The 16369-nt window shown below is 44.0% G+C and overlaps 2 protein-coding genes across 6 annotated transcripts in view; both read right to left on the bottom strand.

The window, feature by feature from the left end:
- LOC102198695 (tensin-2) overlaps positions 1-1070 on the bottom strand; it is a 32986-nt gene extending 31916 nt beyond the window's left edge. For all 3 annotated transcript variants that reach the window (XM_005731342.1, XM_005731343.1, XM_005731344.1), the window contains exon 1: positions 474-1070. In XM_005731342.1, the coding sequence (XP_005731399.1) occupies positions 474-596 (123 nt within the window). In that variant the 5' untranslated portion in view covers positions 597-1070. The remainder of the gene's footprint in view (positions 1-473) is intronic.
- A 3797-nt stretch (positions 1071-4867) lies between these two features.
- eif4ba (eukaryotic translation initiation factor 4Ba) lies at positions 4868-15849 on the bottom strand. 3 transcript variants are annotated; one of them, XM_005731339.1, is made up of 15 exons: positions 15773-15849; positions 13895-14035; positions 12531-12736; positions 11960-12076; positions 11788-11842; positions 11519-11665; positions 10973-11095; positions 10557-10817; positions 10183-10444; positions 8302-8390; positions 7947-8208; positions 7761-7798; positions 6556-6694; positions 6094-6166; positions 4868-6005 (listed from the first exon to the last, which is right to left on the bottom strand). In XM_005731339.1, the coding sequence occupies exons 1-15, from the start codon at positions 15783-15785 to the stop codon at positions 5928-5930; spliced, it is 2004 nt and encodes a 667-aa protein (XP_005731396.1). In that variant the 5' UTR covers positions 15786-15849; the 3' UTR covers positions 4868-5927. The 3 variants fall into 3 exon arrangements, with proteins under 3 accessions (XP_005731396.1, XP_005731395.1, XP_005731397.1); XM_005731338.2 differs by having other exon boundaries at positions 15758-15800; XM_005731340.2 differs by lacking the exon at positions 6556-6694 and having other exon boundaries at positions 15758-15800.
- Between the last annotated feature and the right edge of the window lie 520 nt (positions 15850-16369).

Below are 16369 nucleotides of genomic sequence, written 5' to 3'. Positions count from 1 at the left end.
CCCCCTTTTTTTCTTGGTTCACTGTTGATGACTGTGGTTTTAGTTTACAGTTTATTAGCTTTCTTAGCTCACAAGCTTCTGAGAGAGGTCTAAAAGGAACATGCCAAACACTTTGATCCCTTCGGTATGCACACTTCTGTTTATGATGTGCTGCTGGAATATTTCATAAGAGAGACAGAGCAGCTCTGGAGTCCAGGCCTCGTCTAATTTGGAAACACAGTGGCAATTCTTTGGATTCCTTTGGTTGTTATCAAGCATGTGATGAGTGTATAAGTTCAGCCTCTGCTGCTGAGTCAAATGGCAAAGCAGATCGAGCGGGTGCTGTGGATGTAAAGTGAGAGCTAGAGTGTTTCAAACTGACTTTAACAGCTGATCTCTAATGACCTGTGATTTTACTTTGCGTTTATCTTCAAACTGCACACGTTTGAGGATGGAACTGTGCACAACCAGCGTGTTGATGGTTACTCACTTACCTCAGCAAGCTGAAGGATTTCAGGAGGTACCTCAGGGTCTGCCTTCACAGGGATTCCTCCAGTTTCTGTGTCATGTGCGTGCTTTTGTATCCCCACAGTGCTCGTACTGTGAATGCACCCCATTCTTGCAGCAAACACGCCTCTTGCACCTCTAATCTTTAAATTTCCTCAGCTCCTTGCGAGTGATTTCCTCTTCTCTTCCACCCCTTTCAGCACTTCATGTTTTCTCTCTTCTTGTTCTCCAGCATGTTCCTCCGTCCTTCTAAGCGACTCCTCACACCTCTGTTCTTCGCCTCTGACGGCTTACCCTGCCTCGAAACCCCAGATAACTTTCCACCCCCTGACTTCTCTTCTTGCAACCGCTCTTTCTCCCTCTGTCACCAAGAACCTACCCTTCAACCCACATCCCCTTACACTCCCCCTGCGCCCCTTGCTCTCTGACTATCTTCACTCTGAAAACATACAAGCATACACTCACCGCCTCTCTCTTCCCTCCCGCCCCCCTCCACCGTTTCCACTTGCTAATAACTCCTTCTCTCCAGCCTACAGACCCTCAAATGTCTTGTGCTCTACACTTACAGACCCTCCAGTCTTCCCTGTCTCTCTCTCTCTCTCCCTCCCTTGCTGTGCGGGAGAAGGGGGCAGCTGTTTTGGCTTGTTGATGTCAAACCCTTCCCTTATGCTTTGGCTTTACTGCAGCTCCTCTCACGCTCCTCTTCCTCATGGGAGAGTGATTAGTTTGAACCTCTTTCACACATGTCATCCTTCTGGTCTCTGTGGCTTTGCTCATGAGAACTTAACTGCTGGCTTGATAGCACTGATCACTCTTCTCCCTCTCCGCATTGTTTAGAGAAAAAGTCTTCTATCTCGGCGTGGCCCATGGGCGTTTATGTAGCCTAAAACATAATCAGCTTCACCTCCTTGTTTGACAGGACAAATGACATCATCACCGACCTCGCTTTATTTCCTCACTTGGATGCAGCTCTCTCTCTCCACTGAAATTAAAACAATGACACATTCTGTGCTTAAATTTTAGATCTGTGTTCATTCCTTCAGACTACAGCTCTCTCTTTCTGTTACACACACACACACACACACACACATAACTGTAATCCTCAAACTGGGCTCCCCAGACAAAATACTGCTTCAATCTGGGGGTTTTTGCAGTTGGGAGGGGAAAAGCTTCAACAATAAACTCTTTTTAAAGCCACATTTTTAGGGCTTGGTTAGGCTGTACAAAGCAGTCTTTGGTTTAAATGTGAGACAAATCTGTGGCCGGGAGCTAAATTGGGCATCAAATCATCAGCATCTACAGCAGCAGTGAGAAGAAATCAGTGATAGTGAGAGATTAAAAGCTGTATGCTATAAATTCAGATAAAATCAAGGCAGCTTTCTTTGAAAACTTAACGTGTGGACATGAACCTCTGTCATTTCTGTGGTGTGAAGTGGAAAAGGGTATGGAGGACCCTCCTGTGTGTGCCATCCTCTTAACTGTCATGGCGACAGGTGTGGGGGCTGGTTGTGTGTATATACAGTGGGGGATACAAGTATTTGATCACCTACTTGACCTATTTGTAAGTTTGCTCGCTTTCAAAGAAATGAACATGCTTTGACTTCTATGGTAGTTTCATGTTAAAGGGGAGATACTGAATATCAACCAATAACCCAGAAAAAAACACATTACACAAAAGTTATAAACAGATGCATGTCAACGAGTGAAATAAGTATTTGATCATTTAGTACTTGGTGGAGAAATCCTTGTTGGTGTGATCTTTCTTGTAGTTGGTCACCAGGTTTGCACACATCTCAGGAGGGATTTTGGTCCAGTCCTCTTTACAGAAACTTGGCAGCTCGAAGCTTCAGTTTCTGCCACAGATTTTCTATCGAACTGAAGTCTGGAGACTGGCTAGGCCACTCCATGACCTTAATGTGCTTCCTCTTTAGCCACTCCTTTGATGCCATCTTCAGTGTTCTGACTGAAGGAAGGAGGATTTTACACATTTTACTTTCTCCCAAATCTTTCCTGAATGTTTTAGATGCTCATTAGCAAACTTACGATGAACCTGTACAACTGCCTTCTTGAGAAGGGGGACCGTACCACGATTTCAGTCTATACAATGTAGAGTTTTACCAGTGGTGACTGTGGTTCCAGCTGCCTTCAAATCAAGTTCCAAGTTTTGGACTGATCCACCATTAGCTCCATGAGCTAAGATCTTGCACAGAGCTCCAGATCAAGGGTGTCTGATGGTCATTTAAATTTCACTCACATATATTTCACTCAGTGACATGTAAATAAATTGAAAACATTTTAACTTTTGGTTGATATTCTGTCTTCCCCATCTCAGCACAACAAAGCACTCAGACCATGATTCTGCTCGCTAAAACTGCTCAACAGGACAGGTTATTGTAAAAAACACTGTTTTCCCCAATTCTCATGTTAAAACTGTTTTCACTGAAACAGAGTACCACAATGAAAGGGCACTCAGATCTTTACCCAAGTAAAAGGAACAGCACTGCAGTTCATATAAATAATATGCTACCCCTCACTCTCCCAGTTGATGCACCTATGGTATCATCTTTCTTTATGTGTTCACAAGATTTTCAGAAAACGTGACCTTTGACCTTGAGGTCGAGGACACTGATATTCAAACTCGACAGAGATCTTTAGTAGACGCACATATTGTATAAGTTTCAAAATCCTACGTCGCCTTGTTCTGAAAGTTGTCACATTCACAAATTTGGATGTCCCGGTGGGGTGGCGACAATACCCCATCAGCCTTTTATGGCTGAGAGACAATTAAAATAACACTATTACAAAAAGTGTTTGATCTAAATCAGGGGTCTCAAACTTAAATGAACTGCACTCTTCTCTCATTGGAGGGCCACTTTAGTGTTCAAGTAGTACAAAACAAACAAACAAACAAGAAAACACCCGCAAATATTTCTGAAAATGGAGAGTTTTGTTTGTTTCTTTAAAATTACAAATATTGTACAACAGGACAAAACTACAAACGTGAAGGCAGTTTTTTTTCCTCACTCTTAACTAACTGAAGCCTTTCATTGAGCTACCAAATAGACACATTAGTCCTCTCTTTCTGGCCAGACATGTGGCGGCACTTCTGCTATCATTTTGTTCGTATCTAAATAACAATGCAGACTAAGTGCACACATTAGTTTTTGACTGCTAGTGAAAAATGTTTTCTTTACAAGTAACTATCTCACTGAACTAACACAGACAATCCCTCAACATGTTTGTGCTCTCTGCTCATATTGCCCTCATATTAAATCATTTTTTTGCTTTTTAAACAATTTATTTTAAAATTGCCTTCAGCAACAAACAAAAGAACTAACTTCAAGGGCCAAATTGCATCATATTTCTTCACATCTATATAGTTTGAGACCCTTGCTCTGAAGGATGCACGCTTAAGCATTAATCTCATGTTGCAGCTGGTGCACTATTAAGCGCTTTATAAATGTGAATGATTATTGATTGAAATCAATGTTTAATATTTTAAAAGTCGCATTTTGTATGTGAAACCTGAATCCATGGATGACCTTTAAAGAGGATAATGACGCTTCTCTTTATAGTTTTCAAATGTAAAACACTGAAATCATACTGTCCAATGCTGTAAGCCTATCCCAGCTGTTATTGGTGGGGGGTGGGATGTACACCCTGAATAGGCTGTTGATCGGTCACATGGCTTTTACACAAATGTTCACATCTATGGCCAATTTAGAATCACTGTTTAATCTGATAAGCATCTCTTGGGACTGTGGGAGAAAGCCGGAGTATCTGGAGAGAACCCACAGTCACAGGGAGGACATCCCGATTCGAACTCGGGATTTTTTCTCTGTAATTCTTTCTTATCCAGGCTTTATAATGATTGAAGTAATGTGGAGTGTGTTCATGCACACACACAAACACTTGCGTTGCTTTCCATGTCTGCTTCCCAGCTTTGGCATTGCTACATCATGGCCACTATTTTTGCCTCATAAATATTTAAAAGACATAATTTGCACGTGCCTAAACACACACCCTTGGTGTCAATCAGTATGCTTTCCGATATCCGCTGCAAAGAATGGTTTGCTTTGAAGAGTCTGAGAAATGCCTTCTTGCATTAAAATGCGCACCTCCTGTGTGTGGAGGAGGGTGGGTGGGTGTAAAGCTCAGCAGGATCCTAACCAGCTGCCACCAGGAGCCGGGGCCTCAGCAGGGGGCCCGAGTCTGAAGGAACACTGAGGAAATCTTATGCCTCACAGACCGGGAGAGCAGAAAGTTGGTTGAAGCAACTCAGCATATAGACGACCGTGTTTTCACGGGTGATGGTAAATCCCGTAGGTGTTACGAGAGTATGTGCTGCCCATTCAGCATAACAAAAGGCAGCAGGGAGGAGTTGCATTTTCCCACATTAGAACTTTAATAATCATACTATTTGATTTCACATGATGACCCCAATTTATTACAAATTGGAAGACAGGTTCATATAACCTCATGAACAACCCCCCCCAAGCAAATCCACCCTTTCTCCATAGATTTGTACTCCTTCAGGGGCAATGAATGATTTACACAGATCTGTTAACGTGACTGGATACTGGAGTACCATGAGCATTTAACTGGTCTAATTCTAAGGTATAGAAACAGAGGGACATCTGTACAATGATGGGGATTGTAATAATGGCACTTAATTGATTCTCACGGTAAAATTGTGTGGTGGCTTTTTTCTTTCTTCCTTCCTTCCCTGCAACTGTGAAAATATAAATCCTGCAAAAATATGTTTGGGAATCCTTTTGTTAACACCATCGACCAGCTTATTTGTTGAATGGTGAATCACATGATTGGAAAATTTTTAAATTAGCAGGTTTTGTCTCAATGCTCTTGATAATGAGTACTGGAAAACAGGATTTTCAAATTTCAGCAGTACACTTGTATATTTTTTTAAAATACTCTATAACATCAAATTATTTAATAACGTATACAGAAGGGCTTGCAATGATGTTTTGCATTTCTAAAAAGTCAATAAAGGAGAGAAAAACAAAACAAAACACATTTATAAGCTCCATCTTCAGTCATTAGATGCGCCTGTGATCCACAAATATACAACAATCATTTTTCCCCACTTTTTCCATTTATTTATTACAATTAATTCAATCTTTTCCATCACGTTTTCATGTGTCATGTATTCCTCTGTTCCATTTAAAACAAGTCCAGTATGTGACTATTCTTTAGAACCTGAAGAGTCCTGAAGGTGGAGCAGGGGGAGGAGGGATGGGTGAATGGTTTGAAATTAAAGGACAGGTTTGTAGGAGGAAAACAGAGAGGGGTGATGATTCCCCCTCCCTTCCCAGGAGCCACATCCATGTGAGGAGATTTTTTTTTTTTCCCATACGCTATGTGAGATTATTATTTTTTTCTTCTTGCATTCATCGCTTTCTCTGCATCTCGTTGTTTTCCCTCTAATCGGCGTCATCTGCGTCTTCTCCTTGGTCACCATCCATTAGCAAAGCGGCGTACTTACTGGCTGAGCTGAACTTCTGCAACAAAATAAGAAAAATAATCAGTACTTTGACAGCACAGTGCAACTTTGCACAGATTTTGATGTGGCTGAGCTACAGGACTTACGGGGGTTGGGGTCTCTTCGTATTTCTTTGGCTCTGGGGGTGGTCTGGAGTCTCGGTCTCTTCTGTTGTCCTTTCTAAAGGTCAGAGTGAATGCTGACGTTAGGAAGTATCTGTACTAAAAAAACTAGTTGCGAAACCTTTAATGGCCACAGGTGAAAATAAATAACGAGGAATCTGCTCGTTTTAGTCTTCTGAAGATTAACAGCCATTTCAGAAATTTCAGTTCTGATTCATGTAGTTCTGACATGAATTATTTCTTGTGCTACAATATGGGGATCATGATGATTTGGTGTAGCACAGATAAAGCATTCATGTGCACACCAGGAAACCCTGTCTTCCCAGTGACCCACAAAAAAAATAAAAATGAAAAAAAAAAACCCACAAAGCACCATCAGTTGTGTAACCAGAGCACAGATGCCTGAAAAATCCTCCCTGTCTCATTAAGAACTTTGCAGTTGCTAACCTGTCTGCCTCCTTCCTTCGGTCTCTGTTGGGCCCCTCTCCTCGCCCCCGCCCAGCTCCAGGCCCTGCAGGCCCTGCAGGCCCCCCTCGTGCTCGTGGGGGCCCCCGGTCCCGACGCACACCATCAGCCTTGTTCTCATCTTAAAGAAGAAGCCAGACAGTTGAGTCAAGGGGGGCTTGGTGGACGGTGTACAGTAGACTACACTCTCAACACACTGCAGCATAAACAGCTACTTTGGTTGGATTCAAAATGTGTTAGTCACTGATATAGGGCCAAATGAGAGGTGCACAACTGCCCCCACTACAAGAACGGGCCTCTGAGAAATCTGATGCCGGCTTGCAAAATGTGCCAAAAGGTTCCAAAACTGTAGAAAATAGTGAGAGCCACCCTGTGGCACCACAGCCATGAAGATATTATTGTTCTTGTAGTGTTTCGGCATGCACGTTCTGAGCAGGACCCGCTCCTAGCAAGACTCTTTGACAAATGCGTTCAGCACAATTTCTAGTAAGTGTGGAAAGCACAGATAAAAGCTGCACACCACATATGGTAAGTGAGCAAGTGAATCGATGAAACACTTTCTAAGGAAATCTGCTAAATGCATGAACAAAGCATTTGCACGACAACAAATGAAGTCCTGAACTATTCCACTTCCTTTTTCTGAGAATCTTGTGCTTTTCACAGTCTACAGAAACAAACAAACAAAACAAAAAGAAGTTCCCAGCTCTTTTTCCTGGACCACTCAAGGATTTGAAAAATCACTCTGTCATCACCTTTCAGGCGCCAATACTTACAAGATGTACTCTATAAGCACGTGCAAATGCTTCAGCTGTTTTTTTGTGCTTTTTTTGTTTCTCAGAGCACAGATGGGCAAATACAGCTGAAGCTGATTAAGTGCACCATACACTGATGATGTCGAGAAGAGCCAGACAAGTCAAAGGGGACAGGAAACTCAAAACACAACTCCTAATATCACCTCGTTGACTGGAAGACCTAACCAAACGCAAGTGTGTGACAAAGTTTACTTTTCCAGCATGGAATGAGATGGATTACTCACTGTATTCAATTAAGACATGCAATATACTGTTTCTGCTTCACTTCTTCAGTCAGATTGTGCTTTTCTAAGATTTCTTCATTAGGTAATCGATGGAGACACCCTGGTAACTTGTTTTCGGAGTGGGGGAAATCCCACTGTGTTTAGCACTTACCCTTTCCAGATCCTCTTTCATCTGCAGAACTTGAGGAGCTAAAAGGAAAGGAGGAACAGTCAAGGCAAAGTATATTAAGGCTGTAGGGAATTCAGAGCATCAATTACTCAATCTACTACAATCTACTCATTCATTCATTCAAGAGCAGAATTTAAACATTGCAGGCTTCATTCAGTGAGTGCTCACCTGAACTTGGGAGGAGCTGAACCGCCTGGGGAGACCGGGGAGATCGGAGCTCGACCATCGCCCTCATTAGAGCCTGTGCTGGCTGCACTTCTCTTGGCCCATGCATTCTCCTTGGGAGGAGGTGCAGGCATCACCTTCAATGGCTCTTTAGAAGAGCTGGTGGAGGGGGGCCGGGATGAGGACCCAGGGGAAGTGGAGCCACCTTCTACCCCGCTGAATACCTCATTCTCACCGGAGCGCTCGCTATCTCGACACCGTGACCCTAGTGGGAGAAGGCAGTGTTTCAGTCCCAAGTAGGACAAAGACGAAGGAGAGATCGAGAAGAAGAAAGGAAGCGAGTGAAGAAACATCCCACCTCTTCCAGAAGTGCTTCCTTGCTGTGAAGACTCACTTCCTGTGCGGGATCGCTCAGTATGAGATTCCTCGTTGCGCCAGCTCGGGTCCCTAAAAGCAAAAAGAAAATCTTTATTTTCTTTCCTTTAGACCTTTGGGTACATTATGCAAATCAAACCACTGATGTCTGAAACCCAAACCACTATTTTAAGCACTTTGTTTCAGTGTAGCTACTCAAACAAAGTGCTCACACCACATGAGGGGAAGGACAGTTGAAACACTGCAACACTAAAACTAAACAAAATTTAAGACATGTTTTAGCTGATTGTAAACTGCAAATGGGGTAACAGGGTTTAAGCAAAGCAGGGTAAAACACGGAAAAGGCCAAGCAAACAAGTTTCTGAGTTTTTGCAGAGACTGTGGGGCATCTGAGACGGACGGTTTCGAGCGCAATGTGACGACCCGACCAATCGTAAAGCAAGAGCAAGAGTTCAGCCCTCACAGTTCTGCTCTATGCAAATGACATGATTAGCAGATTTTCGCAGTGGACAATCGTGAACACAAACCAGTTGCTGTTTTTACCTTCGAGGAGATTTTAAAAAGTGTAACATGCAAATATTTGGAACTGCTACTATTATATGTAAAAACTTGAGCAACTTGTTAGGCCTTAACTTACTGATTACACAGACAAACATCTGAACATTCTGGATGTAAATGTCAAGCAGTCAAATCAAGACCAACGTGAAAGGCGAGTTGCAGCTATAACAGAACAGTGAACCAAAGAACATCTCAGAAATCTACCATGAACTCTTCAAGAATCACAAGATGAGGCTTTGAGTGTCCGTCAAGTTGTAGGCAGATCTTATAAACATGCCATAAACATCTCAGAAATTAAACTGAGCTGCAAGAACTTATTCACGAGTGACGGAGAAGGGGGCGGGAGATCAACAGACGGATTGGTGCGGCGGCTGCAGTGATGTGGACGCTGTACCGGTCTGTTGTGGTGAAGAGAGAGCTGAGTGTAAAAGCGAAGCTCTCAATTTACCGGTCGATTTACATCCCTACCCTCACCGATGGTCATGAACTGTGGGTAGTGACCGAAAGAACAAGATCGCAGACACAAGCGGAAGAAACGCGCTTCCTCTGAAGGGTGGCTGGCCTCTCCCTTAGAGATAGGGTAGAGCTGCTGCTCCTCCACATCGAAACGAGCCAGTTGAGGCGGTTCAGGCATCCGACAAAGATGCCTCCTGGGCGAGGTGTTCTGGGCATGTCACACTGGGAGGGGGCCCCGGGGCAGACCCAGGACACGCTGGAGAGACTATATCTCTCAGCTGGCCTGGGAATGCTTGGGTGTTCCCCTGGACAAGCTGTAGGAGGTTGCTGGGGAAAGGGAGGTCTGGGCTTCTTGATCCGGCCCCGGATTAGCGGAGGAAAATGGATGGATGGCTGCAAGAACAGAAGTGAAGGATTCTAATGCAACAGCGACAACGGCTGTGGCTCTACTAATTGCAAGGATCGATGGTCTATGCCTGGCTCCTCCAAGGTACTGTACCCCAAAGTGCTCCCGGTGCATCTGTATGAATGTTAAGTTAAAGAAAGTACTTGTATGAATGTGTGTGAATGAGGCTTGGGGTAAAGCAGCAGAAAAGCACTTTGAGCATCAGTCCATTTAACAGAGACTCTGGCTGCAAAGGGCTTGTACAAGCTGTACAAGTCTCCACAGGATGCGTCAGCATTAAATACTTAATCATTAACATTTGAAAATAAAAAAGGCGCTCTCCCATTTCTGCATTAGGTCTAATTTACTTGTGCTTGAGAAAAAAAAAAAGGCAGAAAATTTAATGGTGTAATAAATGTACAATACTACTACATTCAAACATTACTCATCAGCCTCCCCGCTCACCTGTCCCTCATCTTTCTGTCCGGTCCCCTGCCTTTGTCCTCCTCCAGCTGCCTCTGCAGTCTCTCCTCCTCCTTCTTCAGCCTCTCCTCCACCTCCCTCTCCTTTGCTGCTGTGTCAACGGGTTTTGCTCCGCCAAAGATGGACGAGGCCCTGCTGCTTGAGCTTGAAGTGGCAGCAGGTGAAGTGCCACCACTGCCGGCGCTTTCCTCCTCTTTAGGTACACTACGAGGCTTCAGGTTCAACTTGGGTCTTTGCTGAGGAGCTAGGGTTGGAAAAGATGAAAGTACATACGTCACAAATGCACAACTTAGCAAGATTTTTCCTGAAAATTAAGAATATTGACAAAGGATAGGATTTATACAATGAAATCTCACCCCTCTCTTCACGCCTGTCGTGCCGGTCTTCACGGTCCCCGTAACGATCCCGTTCTCCGTAACGATCTCGATCTCCGAAACGATCCCGGTCTCCGAAACGATCCCTGTCCCCATAGCGATCCCGGTCCCCGTAACGATCTCGATCTCCGTAACGATCCCGGTCCCCGTAGCGATCATTGCTACCCTGACTGTCATCATAATCACGGCGGAAACCACTACCAAAGTTACGACGACCTCCTCCACCACTACGAGAGTCGAAACCTACACAGACAGCAGACCAAAAAAGAAACGTGAAAACAGAACGCTGTAAACACTAAATACAACCACAAAAAATAAAGATTTATTTGGGATCAGAATGTTAAAGTAATCTGGATCTTGTGCCTAAGAAGCAGTTTCCAGAACTTATACAAACAAACCTCCATCATTGTTTCTGCGGTCCCTGTTGTCATAGCGATCCCGGTAACGACTTCCTTCATTACGATCACTGTCCCACCGCTGGCCATCTCTGTGACGATCAGACTCGTAACGGTCACGTGATCCTGCATTAGGTCGAAAGTAATGGGACGTGACACACTGAACAGCTGATTGGATGGTGTTACCACACAGGTATTTTATATAAGCAATTCAAAATTAAAGACAAAGAAATAATAATAATAAAAACAAAACACCTGCTCCTCAGTTTGAAAGCTGAAAACCAGGGCTGTGACATAAAGCTAAGGCTAGGTTTCACAAAATTCTCCATAGTGCAAAAGAAGCCACTTAATGGACTTGCTGTAATTAATTAGTTCAGTCAATATACTCAGAAATTAAACTTTCATGCTTCAATTTGTGAAACTGAAATGGGAAAAAAAATAGTCTCAAAGCATTCTGTTTTTCTGTTTGTTTATTTAGGTATATTTTTGTCTTTAGAGGGAATCTTATGCTATCGTGATAAAGCTCCAGCAGAAGCATATTAGACTCACTGTCTCCGAAGGCATCATCTCTCCTGGGAGGTCCATCATCAGCATCCGCACTTGGTCGAGCTCTCCAGTCACTGTCTGTCTTATCAGGACCCATGTCAGCCATTCGCCCACCTCGGTCTCGACCACCCATAGGTCCGCTGTCTCTTTCTGAGATGTGAAGAAGGAGAGGAGACGCTGTGTTAAATTATCGAACACTTCAACGAGGGCAATGGAGCGGCGCGTGACTGCAGAGGCAGAGATGATCAAAATGTCCAGGAATAAAAGTGTACCTTTATCATTTGACTGGTCTGCAATATCCACACGAATCCGGCGGTTGCCCAGGTTCTGTTGGCATGAGCAAAGAAGTAGTTTGTTACAACTATTATTTACTGATCCTTCCTGCACTTTGGTGAAAGTCTCAGACTGTTTAATTGTGTCTTTTCCAACTTCAGGTTCTCTTACTTCCTCGCTGAGGCTGAGAGCCCTGAGGAGGGATTCTACGTCGTCAAATTCAGCATAACCAAAGCCTTTCAGCCTCTCTGGGTTACTGGGCTCTCGAGGCAGACGCACTGCACTGATCTGGACACAGAGACAGTTAAAGTGAAACACATTGATTAATAACATAACGCTCTAATTACACTCATGACAACAGAAACACACTACCCAAGTTTTCAAAATGCAAAATAACAACAGAAAAAAACAACAACAACAACAAAAACTTTGTGTCGTTGATGTGACACGTTGAGGAACAAGTGTGAAAACAAACAGAATAACAAAGTGGACCTCTGCATCCTGTTCTTTTTTAAAATGCAAATTCAATCTTGCTGTTGTGTGGACAGCCCCACGTAGATGTGGACTGAAACTTCAGAAATTAGCCACACGTGTAACTTCAAAGTGATGATCTGGGAACCTGAAATGTAACTGAAACTGCAAAACCAACACACACAGAACTGCTGGCATCCTAAACGTTATTTGCCTTGGCTGTTATATACAATTATGAGTGATGGCTGTGTGTATATCTTGCTAAACCTACTGCCAAGCCGCGGAAGAAGTCTTTGATTGAGTCCTCAGTGACATCATAGGGCAGGTTTCCCAGGAAGGCGGTGTATGGCGGGCTGCGGGGGAGCCTGGCCCGGTCAATATTGGGCTCGCGAGCTGAGCGAGGCGCTGTAGGCAGAATGGAGCGGTCGATGGGTGGTGCCCTGTACGTGTCCTCCTCCGTGTGCCAGGAAGTCGAGACTGCAGAGACATTGGAGGAATCTTCAAATAAAAGCTAATATTTGAGCTTCCTAAATTCATGAAATGCTTTCACTTAAATAAAAAAAATTAAAAAAAGAAGCTACCTATACTAGGGTTACCTGTGAGAAAACAAGAGAGCTCATTGCATAGAGATCACCGTTTTACATAATGCAAACACTTAAGAAAAAAACAAACATTAGGTGCCACTGCCTGCTACAGTGCTTGCGCAAACTGGCCTGCGTTCGCATTCCCCTTAATGATCCAGACTCGACTACGCATCAGTTTGTCTCATCATCTCAGCTCTTCTCTTTCTAAACAAACGCCCCTCATATGGCGTGCAGCAATCACATTAGTCACACAAACTGGAGTTTAAGGGTCACACACACTCAGGTGTGGTGTAGATAGCCTAGTCTCAACATAGAAGCTGGAACAATTAACATACAAACAAATAGGGCATTGCCACTGACGCTGCATAAAAACCAAACTTTGACCTGGTAAATATGTTAATTAATACTTTCTTATAAATAAAATACATGCCTCATGTAACTACCCCCAGCTTGGATTAGTGTTATCACCCTCGCATTACAAGACATTTATATCTGCATATCATATCTATTCATATCTCACCCAGCTCATTTTCATTTAAACACTCTGCAGCACATTTCACATCCTGCCACATGTTCGACTACATGTGTTACTAGAATCGCCAGTTTGACCACATTCTTCAATTTTCCCAACGAATCTAAAAGATCTTCTGAACAAGAGAGAGCGAGCACACCGATTTTACTACAGTAATTGCTTTCAGGGCATTTCCACTGAGACTGGCTTGTCATACATAATATCTCCTTTAAAACATGTGACTGAATCAACAGCTATGCAATTAAAAGGATATGCCTACTGATTGCATAGCTAACCTGACTTACACTGACCATTTTGTTACCACAAATCACTCCGGCAGGTTGCTTCTTCAAATGCAAATAGCTCAGACAAACACTGCAGCCTTCAATTCAGAGGTTTTGAATTTGCAGTTAAGGGGAAAAGGTAGAGCTAAACAGTCGTTACCAAGAAACATAATGCAGACCGTTTTTTAGTTCACCTACTGTTGTGAAACGATACTAAGATATTCCGATCACTGTGTGCATTTCAGTGTGTGCTCACCATCTCCGTCCAGGTCATCAGTCTCATCCGCCCAGCTTGTGGACTTGGTCGGATAGCTGGGGGCGACGCTGCTGCCTCCACTGTCCTCCGCAAGAAAGTCAGTCAAAGTGAGGGTCTTCCCCTTCTTATTCTTCTTCTTAGCTGTAGGGAAGAACACAAGCGTAAGTAATGGTTACCTTGCCCATTGTGGACGTCTCTCTATGGAAGCCCCTTGCAAACAAAGTAACATATGGAATAGCTGCAGACTAAACTACCAGAAACTGCAGCATCTCAACAGTTAAAAAAAAAACTACTAATGTTTTTGCCTTAAATGAGAGCTGCTGTTTAAATAGTGACGCTATTTTTAAGGTTTAGTAGCGAGATGATGTACAACCAAGCAAGATAAGAGTGGGCCCCAGTGTGCGTGTGATAACAAATACTTATTTTGCTACAAAAAACCAAAACTGCACACACACGAATGGGGAGTGGTCAGCCTGTCCAACCGTCACTGTGCAACAGACCAGAAAAGGCTGTTTAGCTCCAAGTCAGGTGAGAACCATAACGATTTCAAAACAACCTTACTGCAACAGGTTTTTGAGGTTTGACTGACTGAATCATGCACAGACCACAGAATATTCTTGACAGTGTGTCCCAGTGCCAGCAGTTACCAGCCCCCAAGGGAGATGGGGAGGGGGGCTCGCACACAGTTCATGATGCAGGTTTTGACTTGGAAAAACAAAAACAAAAAATAGGGGGTGAGAAAGCTGGCTGGGAGCTTTATTGTGAAAATCCCAGCTGTCAGGACATTCTTTTGCACACATTATTTCAAAACCTACACAAACGCAGAGACCAACAAAGACAGCTCTGGTCCAGAATATTACACTAAGTTGTTGTTTACGGCCGTCAGGTTTGATCGAAATGGCTATAACCGCTTGTACTTTGCAAAACCAGCAAGCAAAAATATTGGCTGTGGTAGCCTGCTCAGCGATCCTCACTTATGTGACATTGGTGAGCTAAGAGCTGCGTAACATTAAGTTTCAGCGGAGCTGTCTTCTTCTAAAACTACAACCCCGCGGTCAAACTGTTAGGGTAACTATACGGGTCTTTAGCTTGCCGTATACACTGATCGCTTTTGTCTTGGCGGCTATGCGGGCTTAGTCAGCAAAGGACTGCTGACGGGGGAAGTATCCCTGCTTAGCTGGCTAGGTTTTACGGCCTAGCTCGCGTCGCAGCGCCACGATCCAAGTGCGCCATCAATCGCGCAGGACTTGGCCGGCTGGGGAAAAAAAAGATAGCTTAAAGTTGAGAAGGAGCTAGGGAAGTGTTTAGAATGCGGCCAAAACAGGCTCAGCTGCCCCATTTCATCAAACACCGACACCAGGCAGCCACGCTTGCACACGTGGGGAGACTCCTCGGGCAGCCCGGACTCCTCGGCCCGACCCCTCCTCCACACATCGCGCTTGCGCCCGGCGCTTATCTTGCTCTGAGCGCCACGGCGAAACCCGCTACGGTCATACAATGTGCCAGCTCTGCACGCAGTTCCGAACATTTCACAGCCTGTCAACCACGTCCACTGCGCACAACAACGCTTAAAGTCAAAAGCGGACTTCAGCAGCCGCAGTAACCGTGCCCAGAGGTAAATGCTACAAGTTCTCGGGAGGTTACAACGTTCATATTTATGCTAGTCGTTGCTCCGTTCATTCGCCTATGTCTGGCAGTATCGTCTTTACCGAGCCCAAAACAACCGGGAACCCCTTTTATACACACGAGACAACGACGCGGAGCGATAAAGCGAAGAAAAAACAACCATCAAACTTCACGTGTTAAGTTGAATTGAAGTAAAATCCTCTTAAATTCTCCCCCGAACCAACCCGGATCGCTCACCCACATAAACCTCACCTGACGCCGCCATGTTGGAGAGCGAGTTCGTAGTAGTTCCCGGATGAAGGCGTCAGAGGTTTATTATCGGGAGCGCGCATCGTCGTCCACGAGAGCCTTGCCTCCTCCCTTGTTTACTTGCTGACCCACATCTGCTGCACCGCTGCTCCGTGCTCTGCTCAATATTTGTCGTATTTGTCACCGAACTGGCTGCAGCTTTCCCAGCTGTGTATTTATTTTAATCTTATAGCAATTTCAATCCACCTTTTCTGATTTTTTTTGCTTAAAATTCTAATGAATTAGTGGTAATAAGCCATTAAGTACTGACCCGTGTCCCAGAGATTATAGAACTTTGCTGAGTTTTCGTTTTTTACCCTAAAACATAATAATAAAAACCGTCCAAGTAGCATTTTTTTGGTTAAAGTGGTTACCTTTATATCAGCTCTTCATGATGGCTTGCATCTTATGTACAGGTTTGAATAACTGCCAGCTATCAGTTATATTATACTGGTTTTATGATTATATCATCCAAGGTTATAGCCACTCCTTGGTAGGGATGGGTATCGTTTAGATTTTATTCGATACCAGTACCAAACCGGTACTTTTGAAACGGTGCTG

Source organism: Pundamilia nyererei, unplaced genomic scaffold (genome assembly GCF_000239375.1).
Source record: "Pundamilia nyererei isolate P.nyererei 1_Seehausen unplaced genomic scaffold, PunNye1.0 scaffold00042, whole genome shotgun sequence".
NCBI lineage: Eukaryota > Metazoa > Chordata > Actinopteri > Cichliformes > Cichlidae > Pundamilia > Pundamilia nyererei.
This window is presented reverse-complemented; position numbering and strand designations above follow the sequence as displayed.